At 42.7% G+C, this 18,365-nt stretch overlaps 1 protein-coding gene across 1 annotated transcript in view; it reads left to right on the forward strand.

Annotated features, from left to right (window-relative positions):
• The window catches only part of LOC137416499 (striated muscle-specific serine/threonine-protein kinase), a 248,988-nt gene that overhangs the window by 190,469 nt on the left and 40,154 nt on the right, over window positions 1-18,365 (forward strand). Inside the window, exons 25-32 of the mRNA XM_078785165.1 lie at window positions 1,464-4,125; window positions 5,099-5,239; window positions 5,353-5,469; window positions 5,666-5,833; window positions 8,307-8,429; window positions 8,653-8,811; window positions 8,888-9,014; window positions 15,515-15,754. Of these exons, the coding sequence (XP_078641291.1) occupies window positions 1,464-4,125; window positions 5,099-5,239; window positions 5,353-5,469; window positions 5,666-5,833; window positions 8,307-8,429; window positions 8,653-8,811; window positions 8,888-9,014; window positions 15,515-15,754 (3,737 nt within the window). The remainder of the gene's footprint in view (window positions 1-1,463; window positions 4,126-5,098; window positions 5,240-5,352; window positions 5,470-5,665; window positions 5,834-8,306; window positions 8,430-8,652; window positions 8,812-8,887; window positions 9,015-15,514; window positions 15,755-18,365) is intronic.

Here is an 18,365-nt window from a genome sequence, read left to right on the forward strand (position 1 = left end):
CTGCCATCCTTCCGAGGTCGGCAAATTGAGTACCAGCTTGCTGGGATGAATGATTCCGGTGTGCATCCCGGCTTAGAATAGGTACACCGTATCCCTGTGCATCGTAAGAGGCGACTAAGGGTTGGTATCAGGAAGGGCATCCGGCCATAAAAACATTGCCTCAAACAGGGAACCATGATTGTCATGGGGCCCCAAGGCTAACCCCCGCTCTAGCGGGGAAACATAGCCTTAAAACGATGCATTCATTCATTTATTGTACATACACTTCATAGGAATTTCTTTTCCTAATTATATATAATTATATATTGAACTATAAGGCACTTGGTAGAGCAAATACTCCGCCAGGCTAAACAGTTTACGTTTTGTATCCCACTGGTAGGCCAGATCTGGATCCGGACCTCAACAAAAGTCGAATCGGCTTGTTCTTGTCACCTAACCAACTCATCCACAAAGTTTTGTCATAACTCGCCGACAACTTTTTGATATACCATGCCACATATCGTTTTTGGCTCTATCTCTTAATGGTGAAGAATCACTTAAAAATTAAAAATTATCGTATCCAGATTTGGTTGTCACACACACAATCTGTCCACCAAGTTTCGTCCGAATCCGTCAATAACGTTTTGAGATATCGTGCTATATATCGTTTTATCCTTGTCATTCAATGGTGAAGAATCACTTTAAAAGTTATTGGATCCGGATCCTAATTCGAATCTTCACCAAATTCTAATCAATTCGTCCTTGTGACACATCCAACCTGTCCACAAAATTTCATACAAATCTGTCCACAACTTTTTGAGATATCCTGTACACAAACAGACAGGGGTGAAAACATAACCTCTGTCCATCTGTCCACTATCTCTGGGCAGAATTGAAAAAATACATAACATTGGCATTTATTGGACTACTATGAGTACAATAACTTGTTCATATAAAAATTTGAATGTCCCTTGTATGCTGACTGCATCTCATAAGTGGTGGCCTAACTTTGATGGTGAAGAATCGCTCTGCCTCGCGGTTTGAAAAACGATATCTCCTCAGGAGATGCTTTCATGATATAGTCTGGGTCTGATTGCCATTCAAACTATAAACTGTCATCCTGCTGCTTCTCGGCAGGGTGTTGCAACAATGAGTACACCATTTTTGGAGGAGGCCTTAAGTTGACTGAACTTTCTGCGAGTATCCACTTACAAATGTTTAAAATCCCTCCTATAGTATATTTTAAAATATTAGGCCATTGTGTGCCAGTTCCATGAACAAATTCTGAATTCCTGCTGTTGAGTGGAGGCGGCTTTTGGCAAGCATTTTTTCAAGCAAGCATCCATGGTTATTTTTCAGCTATGAGCATGTTTGTGACTGCTTGTGGGCTGTTTTCCACCTGAAAACATGACATATAATAATAATAATAACATCAACAATAGTTATAATCTATGAAACTTTAAGGAAGCTCTTGTTTATTTTAGGGATTCAAACAAGATACCACACACCTGGTGTCATGTGGCAGTGATGAATCAATGGGAAGAGAGCTTAATGTTGAATCAAGCTTACTGGCATCAGGTCGAGGACACCGGAAACGTCTTTCACCTCGCGGATGCTCAGCCGAGTCAGAACCACCATGTTCATCATCTGATGACGACATTACTATGGCCACCCGTCAACATACTGATTTGTCAATGCAAACGCGGAGAGGTCAACTACGCCGAGGCAGTTCAGCTGATAGTGCTCTTCCCCCTGAGACAGATGAACAGCGTGGCACAATAGAAGGAGAAAAGGCAGTGCTGCGGTCCACTGCTTCATTGGACTCACCAGGTGCGGCATCCATAGCGGCAGCACATTCTGATGAAGGTTTACGACGGAAGCTGGTGCCAGCTGGGGAAGGTGGTGGTGATGAGCATTCCCTTCGCTTGGCCCTTGTAAGACAACGGCTGTTACGCACCAGCTCTGCTGAAAAGCTAAGTGGTCTACGTGGGCCTTTATTAGAACATCTAGGAATTGGGGGTGAAGATCAAAATGGGTTTGCATCTTCTGGTAGATCTCGCACAGCGATGCAGGCTTCAAGGAAACTTCATGCAGGTTGTGAAAGCAGTGGTCCTGGGAAGATAGGCCTCATGCAAACATCACGATCACTTGATCAACCATCCTTGCGCTCAAAATCACGAATGCAAAAGAGTTCATCATTCACTGAAGAGGTGCCATCGCATCGCCGTTTGGCTGGTGTGCCACTGGAAATTCCAAACAAACAATCCTACTTAGATAACAAGAAAGAGCCATCATCACTTGCAGCAGCTCTCCGAGAGCTGGCAGAGCCCCTGATCAAGCAAGAAGCTCGTGCGGATGCCGTACTACACAATAATTCTCGTGCAGAAATGAAGTTAAAGGGCGGTGCGAAGGTCGTGTCTGGAAATTGTAAATCTGCAGCAGAAACCAAGATTCAAGAAGCACCTGCGCAAAGCAAAAATATCTCATCTGAAAATGCTGCAGTGCATTCTAAAAAAAGTGTGACTCCTCATTCCATAGACAACTCTGCTCTCCTAAAGCCAACTGTCACCCCCATCTTGTTATCAGAACAAGTCAGCACACCAGATAGTACAACAGTTAAAATTCCCTCTTCATTTACTGAAAACAAGAAATCACAGCCTTGCATTTCACAAGCTGTCCAACTTGGAGTTGAGAAAGATACACCAAAGCAGGGCACTTCTCAGCCGTTGAGGCCTTGCAGAAGTATGGTGGCAGGAACTACAAAGTTGCCTTCCGAAGTGAGACCTCAGGAGATGCTTTTGGTGAAACGACCTTTTGGAACAACAGTTGCTACTGAAGGTATCTGTGAAAATGAAAAAGAGGTAAATGATGGATATTTAAAAGTACAAAAGGCACAGAGTGACACCAAGAACACACTAGAAGGGTTAAAGCCAGGGAAAGCTTTAGCTGCTGAGAGAAAACAGCAGAGGCAATTAGTACCAAAAGTTCCATCTGTCGACACAGCGCTTCCCCCAGACAATGCACAACCACCATCCACCATCTTGCAAGCTAAACCTATGTCTGAGTTTCCTACCATTAGGAAATCGGCATCAGTTTCTCGGATTCAGAACCGTTCAGACGCCAAGCTGCGGTACTTTGGTGTGTCACGGGAAATGGGTGCCAGCATGGAAACTGATTCGCTTGGGAGCGCAGATCTTGGCTCAGAGGCTAGTGCACCAGCAGCAGTAGGCCGAAACTTACCTTACCGTCGAGGAAGTGGAACAGTATCTCTTCCTGGTGAGGTCAAGGATTGGAAAACATCACTGCCCAAACTTCGACATCGTACTCCTTCTGAAGAGCGAATCCTCCGCATTGTAGACATTGACTCTGAGGAGATATTCGAAGCAAAATTTAAAAAGAAGCGGGAGTCTTCCTTAAGCCGTAACCTTGGCATCACAGGCAGGATGAGGTCAGAGGAACATATTCAAAGTCTTAATCATGATAAGGAAGAGGTAATTTACAGACCAAGGCAACAAGGTACACCAGTAGAAATGATACTGGATGAAGCTGGAGATAAAGAGTTAAAGGAAAACCATTTGGATACCGTAGCAGTTGAGGGAAAGATTTCACGTAAATCATCAGCAACATCGCTTGCTTCTGAGGTTTCACAAGGACCAGAAAAAGAGAAGACCTTAACACGCAGGCTATCAGCGAGGTTTAAAAGAACGCCATCGCAGGACTCCAAGCTGAATGTAGATGCGGCCAAGAAGGAACAGACAGACAATGTAGGGAAGAAAGTGCCTTTTCTTCGCAGAGCCTCCAAAGACGACAGGATAAAAAAGGAGCAAGAGGTTGAAGAAGACAACGATGGACGTACTCTGCACAAAGAGTCCTTGTCACTGAGTCAGGGGATTAAAAAGAGGATCGAATCATTGTCAATGGCACTCAGTCGCAGCAATCCCGAAGATCGGTCAGGCCGGGAAGCTGGACGAACCATGAAGAGCAAGTTTGGAGCCAAAGGGACCCCAGGGATGATTAAAAGGGCGAGCTCTGAGATTTTCATCAACAAAAAAGCTGGTGGGCCTGAGCCAACATCGAAAAGGTTACTTAAAGCTGCACCCTTGGCTGCCTCCACGGAGTGTCTGGGCAGTGGTCCATTGGCTCGAGGTATGTATTCATTTGCAGAATGATTAATATGCATGATTACATCAAATAGCAAAACTGTGAAAAACTTGTTGATCGATTTTACATATTTGTATTTGGAACTGGTGTACACGTGCTTTCACTGTTTCCAAGTAAAGGAAACACAAATGTGATAGCATAAAACACTTTTAATGTCACATTTGTGTTTGTGGATCTACTCCTTGCTGTCATTTTGCCAGTGTTGGACAGGATGTTACTGTTTCACAAAAACTAGTGGAAAATTGATGCTCAGTTGTATAATTTTATTATTCCCACACTTTTTGAAAAAAAAAAAAACGGGTTTATTGTAATCGGTTTCGTCTACCTGTCTGTCTGTCTGTCTGTCACGATATCTCCTCCTAAATGGTTGGGCAGAAATTCACCAAACTTGGTCGTTATGATCAACACATGGCACGAGCATTTTTGGCCCCACCCAAAGGGCGGGGTCAAAAAGTCAAATACCAAACAATGCAACTGGGGGCACATTTTGGAAATTTTAAAAAGAAGCTTTGTATATGCAATCAACATTGGGGGACACCTGCAATATGTACCGATTTTTTTTTTTACCCTCGATTTATACCCCAGAAAGTGGGAAGTGGGGGAGTTGGGATTTAACTCAAATTTCTAATTTTGATATTGGGTCATTCCTGGTGGAAGTTTTTGCCATCTTTTTTACTTTGTTCTAGGTGGGAAGCATGGGGGATTTGTGATGGCACGCCATTGACCTCGCTCTAGTTTATGTCGTATTCTTGTACGAGTATTTTCATACAGGATGAGGCAGATATGTGATTTTGTTATTTTCAGTTTTTGAAAAGACTTTTGTTTTAATAACTCAGATTATATAAGCACTTGATGACCAACTCAACCTGTTCTTAACCTCTGACAATTCTATTTTTAATTTCGGGATTGATGGAAGGATGCGGACAACCAAATGTTTTTTTGTCTCGCAAACTACCAGCTGAGCCAGAGAAACGGTCAATTTGGAATCGCTGGGAGATTGGCCGAGGAAAAAAAGCCAAAGAACCCTTAGGAACACCTTCCTCCAGTATAAATCAAGAAAAAACTGCTGCTTCTGAGCCCTCAAGTCAAACCACAGCAGGTAGGTACCAGGATGTTACAGGGATATGACTGTGCAAAGCAGGTACTTGCTCATTGCATTATTTGGATTCTGAGAAGCTAGCGCAGTCTTCAATATCTGTTATTTTCTCAAAGGTGTGAAACCAAAGTTCCACCTGGAACTCAAAGATGAGGTGATTGTGGAGGGGCAGCCATTTACCCTGCATTGCTTCCCCGAAGGAACCCCTCCATTAAGCATCCGTTGGTTCAAAGGCATGTGAGGTCATGAGCATCCTTTACATTCACAATTTGGGGCAGCAATGGACATACTTGGTTTTCTGTGTGTGTCCAATTTGTTTTAAGCGTGAGCATTTCATTATTTACACCTCCTTTTCCACTCCCTTGTAATCCATCAGAAAGGTCCTTCATTTGTTCATGCCTCTGTAATGGCCACCTGCCTGCCTTCCAGATAAGAAGCCACTGTCAAGTGATGGTCATATTAAGACGTCAAGTGGAGCGGATGGCCGGCATATTCTCACTGCTCTCAAAGCCACGAAGAAGGATGTGGGTACTTATGAGTGCGTTGCATCCAACAGCGAAGGAACGGAGGCGTCATCTTGTCGCGTGTGCCTGGCTCGTAAGTTCCATATTTGCCGAATCGGCCAAAACATTCCGGTTCCGACTTACCTTGCATTCAGACGTGCTTCTTTTTGTTCCGATTATTCGTATAACACCCTCCAAAGGTGAGGCCACCATTCCAGATGTCTCGCTTAACTCTTTGATTGTTACTCGCACTGATAATTGTCCCACGTGTCCATTCCTGTGCATTTCCATGCACTTATTTTGTGCTCTTGTATAATTTCCCGTTGTGTAGATTTTAAGGGTGTAAGCACTTTATGTATGTAGGCCTCAGCCATTCTTTTACTCTTCTCTATAGGACAGGAGGAGGTTTATACCTGTTGTGGGGTTTGTTTCGCCAATAAGTGCCCCAAATTTTTAATGCTACACCAGAGTTCCTTAGACCAATTTTTTTGTGCCAGTATCTGAGCTGTATCTCAGAGCTGGCTAGGACTTTCAAAATGAAATTGTACAGCAATAATGGGAATAAAAAGTATGCGGGGTTGACATAACCTCGTTTGAATTTGACCTAATTTTTAAGGTCATGACCTAATTATAGATTTTTGTTTTTGCACGATACAATAACATTTTTTACCTTCACTTGACAACTTTTGTCCAATCGGAACGAAATTGACCTTTATGTATATGTGAAATAGCCTAGAACAGGGGCACATTTTCGTTTAATTTACATCATACCCCTTCAGGTTAAAGGTCAAGATGAAATGGCGGTCTGAAAAAAAAACGAGTTTTTTTGCCATCACTCAATTTTGGCAATGCGGAATCTTAAAGACCGACCGCTTGGCCTTCCCAGATGTTCTTGCATCATAATAGTATACCAGCACTGAAGTTGTGCACCTGATATTTTATTTGTGTCCTTGACCTACTTTTTCAGATTGTGACCTAATTAACAAAAAACACGTTTTTGATTACAACTTGAATAATTTCCCTCCGATTTTCATGATGTTGAATTTTATTGATAGATTGTAGATGGGGACACATTTTCTTAATTTACACTCTATCCCTAAATGTTGAAGGTCAAGGTGACATGGTGGTCCGAAAAAAAGAATGGCCATCATTGGATTGCGTGCGCCTTTGGAAGCTTACCCTTGGCGATCACTTTGTGATTGCAGATATCTAGTTCGTCCTTTTGTATCCATTCCATGTGTTGTTTCACTGGCTCATTGAGAATAACAAGGAGGTTGCTTATTCATCGACCTCATTATTTTGTGGGTGAGACTTTGTATAATAAAAACAAAATTCAGCCAATGGATTGGTATGTCAGAAAGAGATTTAGAGTGGTGCGTGGGTTTGTCCACATGAACAGTTCACTTGGAAGGTGAACTGTGTGGAACAGAATCCGAATTCAAAGTCTATATTCAGCTTTGCCATTTGTAGCACATTTTGTACATCTTTTTCAGTCTTCTCTTAAGCAGTGTGTTTATTTCTGGATGAGTGCCCAGATTTCTTTTCACCCTTCTTTAATCCTATCGGCCTTTCATTTGGGCGTTTTAGTCCATCGTGTCATGCTTATTCTATGCAAGAGGACGGAATATCTTGAACCCATTTTTTCTCAGTAGCATGTATACTAGTCATCTATGAATCTTACGGAAGCGGCCATCGATTTTCAACTTGTTTTGAAAATTATTGGATTTGTTCAGGAAAATTCGTTTTCGTTGTTTCAGGTGCAAACTTTTGTTGCACCTTTCAGGTACCACTGCCTTCCTTTTTAGGGAGGTTCTGTTGTCGATTACCCAAATCGTTTGAGGTCTGTTTAGTCGATGAATGAAGTTTGTTGAGAATCAGACCTCTTCAAGTCCCCTAACTTGTGGACCTAACTATTTGTAGAGTCTGTCACTTCAGTCCCTGGAGTTACATTGTGATCTTTGTTCTTTAACGACTCATTCGCCTGAACAGGATCTTCAGCAGCTTGCTTGGATTCAAAATTGGCATGTTTGCTTGCCTTGACCTCAAGTTTTGTAGATATACCGTAAAACTATTGAGAATAGTAACGCACACTCACCACACTCATACAGGTACGCACACTCACCTCTTCGGTGTTTAGCCTGGGTTTGAATCTCGACCCAGCTGTAAACTCTCATCCTGGTGTTTCACAGGCAAGGTGATTCATCAATTTGGATGGACGTTAAACTGGGCATCTTGTCCACTGGCATTAGGTGTTTGACGTTAAAGATCCCACGGTTTCCTATTTGAAGAGTAGATGAGCTATCGCTGGCACCATGAACAAATTACAAATTCCTGCACATTCAGTCAAGTGTCCTGCGACAGAGTGGCAACTCATTCATGGTTGTAACCTTAGCCAATCCAAGAAACTGCTTTGGTAGAACTGATGCTGTATAGAGCATGATGCATGACATTGCTCCTCTGTGACCATATTGAACCTATACTGACAATGTTGAGGTGAATTGATGTTACAATCCATCTGCCATTCAGGTATATGTCTAACTCTCCATATATGTATCCTCCTCTCCCAGAGCTTCCTGGAAAGCCAAAACAACCAGAGGTTCCACGAGTGTGTAAGGAAGGAGCGCTCGTTGTGTGGAAGGCTGTGGAGTCTCAAGGACATGTTACCTACACATTGGAAGCAAAGAAATTGGGTGATGAGCTGATGACTCAATATACTTTACCTGATGGTTTTATGAAAGAAGATGTCACAATATTATGCCGTTTGCTCAAAAAACATTTTAAAAAAAATATGAAATATCAAGCTGTCATCAGACATTGGCATTTATAACTAGTTTATGAACGACCTTTAAGTGCAGCAGATGAAGGAAAATCCATTATATCCCTGGGCCTAATCTTTCATAGTGCCTTGTGCAGGTGTCGACTCATGGGCCGTTGTGGCCGCTGACTTGGAAGACCCTTACCATAATGTAACCCGGTTGACCCCGGGCGGCATCTATAAGTTCCGTGTGAGCTGTGTCAACAAAGCTGGCCAGGGTCAGGCCAGCTTGTCTTCCAGTAAAGTAACTATCCCAGGTGGGCATCATGTCTTAGAGATACAACTGATGGAAAGTATTGTCTAAGGGTCAGACTTCATTCATGTAATATTCAGGTACTGATGTGGTGCCAGGTGCTGATGGAAGGGATGGTGGGAAAACAGTCAGCTCAACTGAACAAGCTTCTGGGCCGCAGCAGGGGTCGGTCCAGAAACCTTACACCTTCCTGGAAGAGCGGGCAAGGTAATACTTTTTTAAAATCATAGTCACTGGAAAATTCTAACCAGGTAATTGACTTTATTACCTGTTGCAACAATGTAGGGGCCTGGAAGAACAGATATATATATATATATATATACATTCTCCTTTGATCTGCTAGTGTTACGTATGGTAATACCCCGGTTACGGTGGACCTCAGAGTCTGGAGCGGGAACACGGCAGAAAGATTTGTTATCTTGAGTGTTCTAATAAACCATGGTAAAACCACACCAATGCAGTTGTAGAACAAAATAATTAATTGTATTAAGAACTCTCACATACACAATAATAACACTCTTAACGAAAGTACAATGAGAATATCACGTGCATCAAATGAACAATACCTATGATGGTACCATCATTCCCCAATGCTCTCAAAGCAATATATCACTTGCATCAAATGAACAATACCTATGATGGTACCATCATTCCCCAATGCTCTCAAAGCAATAAACTCACGATACGCCAAAAGCGAGTGGAATGTAACATTCCCTAAATTCCATGCACGAATCTCCACGTGGGGTGAAGGTCGAAATCGTGCAGAACGGCAAAACAACAGGCAGGTATTGGCACGGCTGTGGATGAGGAGGTACGAGGTGAGAGGTCGATATGGGAATTGAGCCGATAGGTAAACCAATGGCAATCCACACGGTGAGGTCGATATGGAAATCCCAACGACAAAACAAGATGCACCAAGCGGACAGCCTCTTTGAGGACAAAATGGTGTATAAGCCTGTAATGGAGGTTCTTGCTTGTTCTCCAACAATAACTCACGCTTGGTAATAAAACCTGAGATGCAGGTGCAATTGCAATCGCAATATAGGACGATGTCGTGGGCAATCCCTTTCACGGAAAGCCTCAACTCATTCGCGACCAATATAAAAAAAAGTCCGCTCGCAGCCTCGACGTGACTCACAGCTCTCTCCTCCTCTCTCTGCCCTTCTCCATCCCTCTTCTTCCAGTTTCTTTGCCACGTTTTCCTTTTTCCTCCACAAACACTTATTTTCACCTTTTACTAAAGTCATCTCCATTTCACACAAAAATCTTAACAACAATATTACCTGAAACTAAAAATCCTACAAGTATATAATACCCAGCTAACACAACACCGTTGTGCCAACGTTGGAGCAACGGCAGCACTTTCGTTGGACCAACGTCGAAAATATAGGCCATCCAACATCGCCCTTACATCACCAGGGACTCCATGGGGTTCCGAACTTTGAAGGGAGGTGGCACAACGTTGGACCAACGTTAGACAGACGTTGGTCACACGTTGGAATGAAGTGTTGGCCCAATGTTAATCAGACGTTGGAAAGAAGTACTGTTCCAATGTTGGGCTGTCGTTGGGCCAACGTCATCCCGTCGTTGGACCAACGTTGAAAACTATGGCCCAGCCATCATCGCCCCTACATTACTACGTCACCAGGCGATACTACGTCACGTCATCTATATCGTTGGGCCAACGTCCAAAAAAGGTTGGGCCGACGTAATTTTCCCCGTTGGACCAACAGTGGGTCGACATTGGAAGGGAGTGCTGTCCCACCGTTGGGCCAACGTTAATCAGACGTTGTAGGGGGCTTTTTCCCAACGTTAATCAGATGTTTTAGGGAGTGCTGTCCCTCCGTTTGCCCAACGTTAATCAGACGTTGTATGGAGTGCTGTCCGACCGTTTTGCCAACGTTAATCAGACATTGTAGGGGGCTTTTGCCCAACGTTAATCAGACGTTTTAGGGAGTGCTGTCCCTCCGTTGGGCCAACGTTAATCAGATGTTGTAGGAAGTGCTGTCCCTCCGTTGGGCCAACATTAATCAGACATTGGAGGGGAAGTTTGCACAACGTTGGGCCAATGCTCCCATCCAGCATTTGCCCGACGTTAGGCTGACGTCATAGTACCCTCACCCATACAGTATGAAGAGCTTCAAAGAACAATTGTAAAAAACATTTATTCAAAACATTATTAAAATCAAATCAAAAACATATACAGTGCAATCAGAAAGTATTCAGACCCCTTCACTTTTTTCACATTTTCTTATGTTGCAGCCTTATGCTGAAATCGTTTAAATTCATTTTTTCCCTCATCAATCTACACTCAATACCCCATAATGACAGAGAAAACAGGATTTTAGAAAGTTTTGCAAATTTATTAAAAAGAAAAAACGGAAATATCACATTGCCATAAGTATTCAGAGCCTTTGCTATGACACTTGAAATTTAGCTCAGGTGCCTCCCATTTCTCTTGATCATCTTTGAGATGTTTCTACACCTTGATTGGAGTCCACCTGTGGTAAATTCAATTGATTGGACATGATTTGGAAAGGCAAACACCTGTCTATGTAAGGTCTCACAGCTGACAATGCATATCGGAGCAAAAACCAAGCCATGAGGTCGAAGGAACTGCCTGCAGAGCTCAGAGACAGGATTGTGTTGAGGTACAGATTTGGAGAAGCCCACAAAAAAGGAAGCCAAGAACCAAGGGGAAGCCAAGAACCCGATGGTCACTCTGACTGAGCTCCAGAGATCCTGTGTGGAGATGGGAGAAACTTCCAGAAGGACAACCATCACTGCAACACTCCACCGATCTGGGCTTTATGGCAGAGTGGCCAAACGGAAGCCTCTCTTCAGTGAAAGACACATGAAAGCCCGCTTGGAGTTTGCAAAAAAGCACCTAAAGGACTCTCAGACTGTGAGAAACAAGACTCTTCTATTCCCCTTGGTGCCCGGGGGGACATAGGATAATGGACTGGTCCAAGTTGGGGGGGGGGGGGGGGGGGAACGAATTTGTTATAATAGACTCAATGAAACAGTATAAACGTCACTGTCACGTCAACTGAGTTCAACCCCCCTGTCATGTCGTTAAATTAACACCGCGTGGGTTGACTCAGCCTGTCATTCTTCCAAGGTTTGCAAAATGAGTGCGAGCTTAATATGACACACAATTCCTCCCAAAAAAAATCTACCAAGATACAAACTTGTAAACCCATTAAGGTACCCACCAGTCAGTCATCTGTGGAGGATTTCACATCAAATAACACTCAATAACCCTTTGTGTGCTGCATCTTGTTTTAAAAAAATGTTCATTAAAAAACTACATTCTTTGGTCGTTTTCAACTATCCAGGCAAACCTAAACCAATAAACTAATTACCCTTCGCGAAGCGAAAAGCGGAGTTAAGCATTCAGTTACATGTGTCGTGTGCCGTGTGCCGTATCTGCATTTTAAAAATTCATTTTATCGGCAACCATTGGTCCGATTGACATTAAATTTTCACCATAGGAGGGCCTCCTCCTGTAGAATATTTTAATGACTATTATGACGTCATAGGTCACGTGGTACAGGCGCCATCTTGGAGAAACGTTACACCTCTATATCTCTCAAACCGCTCAATGGGAAAAATGGAAACATGGCTCATTGTCAAGTACTCCCCATGGGGAATAAGATATTTTAATGATGATGTCATTGGTGCCATAATTATGACGTCATAATTCGACAGGGACAACGTTTAGTCTGATCAGTTTGAAATTTATTGAGCATGATCTATGCAACAATTATTTAGAGAATATACATTTATGATGTGATCGCTCACGTGGTCTGGCAGCCATATTGGATCAAAAAAAAGAAACATTCAAAAACAGAAGAGTTGGCTCACACCAAGCTGACTGCGCAGAGTAAATATTCTATGAATACCATCTAGTTCGGTTTGGAATCGCCTTCACAACCAATACACAACTTTGGGCGAACGTTGGAAAATTGACGTCGCGTTTGCAACCAATAGGCAAAGTTAGGCTGACGTTGGAAAACAATCGTCGAAATTGCAACCATTGGACAACTTCAAGCCAACATTGAAAAATAAACGTCGAAATTGCAACCAATGGACAACGTCAAGCCAACGTTGGAAAACAATAATCGAAATTGCAACCAATGGCCAAGGTCAAGCCAACGTTGGAAAATAATTGTCGAAATTACAACCAATGGGCAACGTCAAGCCAACGTTGGAAAACAATCGTCAAAATTGCAACCAATGGACAACTTCAAGCCAACGTTGGAAAAATAAACATCGCAATTGCAACCAATGGAAAACGTCAAGCCAACGTTGGAAAACAATCATCGAAATTGCAAGCAATGGACAACTTCAAGCCAACGTTGGAAAATAATTGTCGAAATTGCAACCAATGGACAACGTCAAGGCAACGTTGGAAAATAAGCGTCGAAATTGTAACCAATCGACAACGTCAAGCTGACGTTGGAAAATAATCTTTGAAATTGTAACCAATCGACAACGTCAAGCTAACGTTGGAAAATAATTGTCGAAATTGCAAGCAATGGACAACTTCAAGCCAACGTTTGAAAATAAACGTCAAAATTGCAACCAATGCACAATGTCAAGCCAACGTTGGAAAATAAGTGTCAAAATTGCAACCAATGGACAATGTCAAGCCTACTTTGGAAAATAATCTTTGAAATTGTAACCAATCGAAAACGTCAAGCTAATGTTGGAAAATAAACGTTGCAAATGCAACCAGTGGACAACTTCAGTTGGATAATAGACGTCGCATTTAAAACCAATAGTAAACTTTAGGTCAACGTTGGAAAAATGGACGTCTCAATTATAACAAATAGGTATGGTCACCCCGACGTCAACAATGCGCTTGCGACCAATTGACTAAATGACAACGTTGGTCCATCGGTGTTGCGTTAGCTGGGTAACAACAAAGGCGGAAGTGATGGATCCGTAACACTCCCCACCTTCAAGGAAGAAAGTTTGAACATGGTGAAAACTTTCTTTCCATAGAAAAAGTATCTTTCACAACCAAAAGTAATACTCAAACCCAACAACTACAAATCAAAACTATGGCTGCTCAAATCCCGTAAGCCAAATTTTTTTTCCAAACAATGCACAGGAATCCTCAAGGTTAATTCAATCTGGATGAACCTCCTGCTGGAGATATTTCATCTTAACAGGGTTCATCCGGTGGGGGTGTTGTTTCATGGAGTGGCCTCCCCCACATCAATATCATGACATACCAGATCGGTATGACCAGGTACATCTGTGAACAAATGCACAAACTCAGAAATTAGGTTGGATAATTGTTCTTGTTGTTCCCTCATCAAATTACCTAATTTCTGGTCTGGGTTCCTTAACACTTCAGTGTTCGTCAATATTCCTGAGTTTGGGTTCCTGAGTTTGAACCTTAGCTCTTTCACGAGCCTCGATCTTGTATACAAAAAAAAAAAAAAAAAAAAAAAATGGGGCAAGCCTGTTAACCTTCACCCCAAAATTGTCAAATTTGGGAATGTTAGGGAATGTCACATTTGGGAATGTTAGGGCATTCAATCCCGGACGACGAGCCCTGAGTTTGAACCTCGGCCCAGCCCAGACCTCGAGTGGCCTTGTCGGCTTTGTGGCGGGCAAAATCCCAATAAAAAATAATATTAATTTAAAAAAAAGCTATGAACCATCACCCTAGTGTTTCACATGGAGGGCAAGGCGTCAATGTGCATACCCTCCATTGGAAGGACGTTAACCTATAGAACCCATCTGCCATTGGTGGACGTTGGTGGATGCTAAAGATACCACGGTCATTTGCAAAGAATAAGTGAGTTATCACCAACTCCCTGCCCAAGTTCCAAATTCATACCTTGACTGATTGCTGGGGTGGCAATGACAAACGACTCAGCATAATCAAGGCCAAACACTGTCAAGATTATGGTACATTTGATTGATTGACAAGAATGTAGACATAACTTTGCTGGCAACTGACACTCAAGGCAACTACTGCAGTGGAGAAAGCCACTTGCATCCATCCACCACACAATCCGTTTTAACTGAAGCATTGGTTGACAAACACCTTTTACATGCCATATCACTGCAGCCTAATAATTTAGCTTTTTTTCCTTTTGGAACATCTGCTAAACTGGAAATTAAATACGATTCCGGCTAGTGTGACAGCACCTGTTGCTAAAAGTAGTTTATTGGGGAAGAATACACTGGGTGTTTGACCTCATCTTTCCAATGGAACTCTGCAGTAGAAATTGAGAAGTTTGTTGGGGTTCCAAAGGACAATGGCCTATTATTTCCTGATGGTTCCGTGACACCTTTAATAGCCATGGGATTGTTTTCCGATGTGCCATGTGACGACAACACCTCCTCGTGCATTGTTGGGCATGCTTTATAAAGTTATGGCAACACTTAATGTATGCTAGAAGCTTATAAACAGAACTTTCAAAAACAAATAGCCAGACAAATTGAAACAATAAACAATGTAGTTGTAAAGTTTCTAAAACCCAGTATTTGACAAAGCTGTGTGCTGTTTCTCTTTCAACAGAATATGAATATGATTGGACATGCCATAAAAATTCATACAAGCCCTAAAATTCTAGTTATTTCGTGTTTTTCCGAGTATACCACCACCGAGTATACCACAACTGCTACTACTACTACTACTACTTATCATTGTTATTGTTTTACTAATTCATTTTGCCAAACAGAGGTCGCTTTGGAGTGATCAGGGAATGCAGGGAAAACACAACCGGAAAGGTTTTTACAGCCAAAGTGGTGCTTTACACTCCTGAAGGCAAGATGGCAGCCCTGCGTGAGTACGAGGTGTTAAAGGCACTCAGGCACCCCACAATCCTGGCACTGCACGAGGCCTATGTGACCCCACAATACCTGGTACTCATAACGGAACGATCTCCAGGAAAAGAGCTCCTCTACAAGCTCATTGAGATGTAAGTGGGGATGAAGTTTGAAAATGGAGTCTGTAGTTATTCTTTCACATATTATTTAAATATTTTCCTTACAGACATATTGAACGATTCGATGTATTTGTATGGTTTCGTTGATAAGTTATTGATGGATAAACATATACAAGTACAGTAATTGAAATGTTCTTCGAAAACATGTTTTGAAGGATGAAATATAGTGCTAATTCAACAACTGTAGGTATATATTATTTGGTACTCATAGCGGAATGTTGAGGTAGGTATATATATTATTTTAAAATCTCACATGTATGTGCTGTAAATGTTAGCACCGAATCACAGTAACATGATTATAGATTAGTTATCACGTGTCATAAAAATTTACCAGAAGCTCAGCAGATCTATATGGCAACTGGTGATGTACAGGAAACTGGCAGCTCGTGATGTAAATTTCATTGATTAACCATCTTTGGTCCATAAACATCCTCCACCCCATCCTGTCTTTTCCCTGTGTACACCTGATCCAACATGTTCCCCAACCCACTCCGTCTCACTCTTTTTTAAGCACATGTAAAAAAGAGATGTGAAGCCCTGCTGGTTATTAACCCGCACGCGAAGCACAAATTGGGGTTAAGGACGTGGTTCACTCTGCCCATCTACAGACATCATTCTAGGATCAAGGAGCTACTTCATGTCAATTGAATTTTATATTTTGAAAACTGTAGAACACGAATCGGAACATGAACCTCGTAACACAAACCTGGAGCTCAGCAATACTTTGGCTCTGAATTTGGCAAATTGCACGGATTCTCATCCCGATTGCATATGCACACAGGGGAATAGGATAATCTTTTTAGTCTGTGCCTGTCTGGCAGTCAAACAAATTTGAAAATCATTCCAAACAGGAAACGAACTGTTTTTCATGATGTCATAAAGGACACAAACAACAGAAGTGAATAACTAATTTAACGTGTTGAATAAGGTGGTGTATATGACTGTACATCTACGGCGGGAAACTTCCAAATATATACGAGTATATATATATATATATATATATATATATATATATATATATATATATATAATTATATATACACACACATATATATATATATATATGTATATCTTCTTCTTCTATACATATAAAAGAAACTTTTTGTTTGTTTGTTTGTTTGTCTGCACGCGCTAATCTCCTGAATGGTGAAAGATAGGAGGAAACCTCTAAAACAAAAAATGCCGGGATGGGCCCCGGGAAGGTTATAGGCTCGGTGGCGAGGCTGGTCGAGGCCCACCTTGGCCGGGCTGGGCCCATTTCGCAATTAAAAGCTGAGCTGAATTATAGTAGTCAATCATCTACGGCCGCGGGTAAAAGCGGATTTATAGTAGTAAATTCATTCAAAAAGAACCCGGGCAACGCCGGGTGCTTTCGGCTAGTATATATATATATATATATATATATATTGTTACTGATCGCGGTTTAGATGTTATGATGGGCCGAGCGGATGGTCCAACCGCGACCATTACAGGATCCCCAATTGGCCCGATTCCACCCGACGTTGACCAGATCGCACCGCAGCTATTCAATAGGGAAAAGACAAAGGCGACACAGATGTGAAGAAGAAGAAGAAGAAGACAAAAAGGTTGGAAATACTACTAAATTTATTCCTACTATTTACATGCTCAAAGTAACCAAGGAGAAGGAAAGATAATAAAATAATATACAGAAGAATCAGAGACACAGTGCAATTATTAACTTATACAAGCTTAATTAACCCAGGACAGAACAAACAGAACAAACTCACGTACACAAGAAGGATGGAATGGAATGAATGTTGGAAGGAGGAATGGGAAGGTTCAGCTGGGGCAGATGGTTCGGCCTTGATCCCGCACGGGACGTCGGCTGGACCTCGACGGCCACCGATGCCACCGCTATCTGGTCCCCGCGGGGTAACGGGTTGAAGCTGCCTGGTGGAGTCAACGCTGCTTGTGGAGCCAAAGCTGCTTCTCTGGCTCACCTCAGGGTGCGTCTGCCGTCTCTGGCGCAACTGCTGGTGATTGACCTTGAACCTTCTCTCTCTTGGCCCTGGTGTCTCCTCACCATCGACAACTCAACGCAACCAACGCAACCACTGACCACTCGACGCCACCACTTCTCACCACCGACTTCTTACCACCGCAACCAACGCAACCACTGACCCTCCACTGACGACCAACTCATGACCCACTCCCGACCAACTCTCTTGCTTCTTGCGTGCGCGCCTTTTATAACGCCTCCAGCGATCAAGCCGCCGGCCTTCAGGACACGCCCATCGGTGTGCTCACCTCGGCCCTGGTTGGTCACGCGACCCTCTCGCTCCGCCCTTGATGACGACGGGCGGGCACGCCTTTCTTCCCCGACTCGAGCACATGTTCAATGGTGGTTTTGGAGGGGAGGTAATTGAGAATCGAGGCTTGGCAATGACGAAAGGGGATGTGATAGGAAATGGAGATTTTGGGGATGGGAATGGAAGGGGATCTATTCTCTTTCACTGGTGCAATGGAGTACTTCAATTAATGGGAGACACAGCCTTACCCTAAAACACAGAATAAGAGATAACTATCAAACAGGGGTATTCTATTATTTGGCTGACATGTATGC

The sequence above is a fragment of the Myxine glutinosa genome, chromosome 10 (genome assembly GCF_964187855.1).
Source record: "Myxine glutinosa chromosome 10, kmMyxGlut1.1, whole genome shotgun sequence".
Taxonomy (NCBI): Eukaryota; Metazoa; Chordata; class Myxini; order Myxiniformes; family Myxinidae; genus Myxine; species Myxine glutinosa.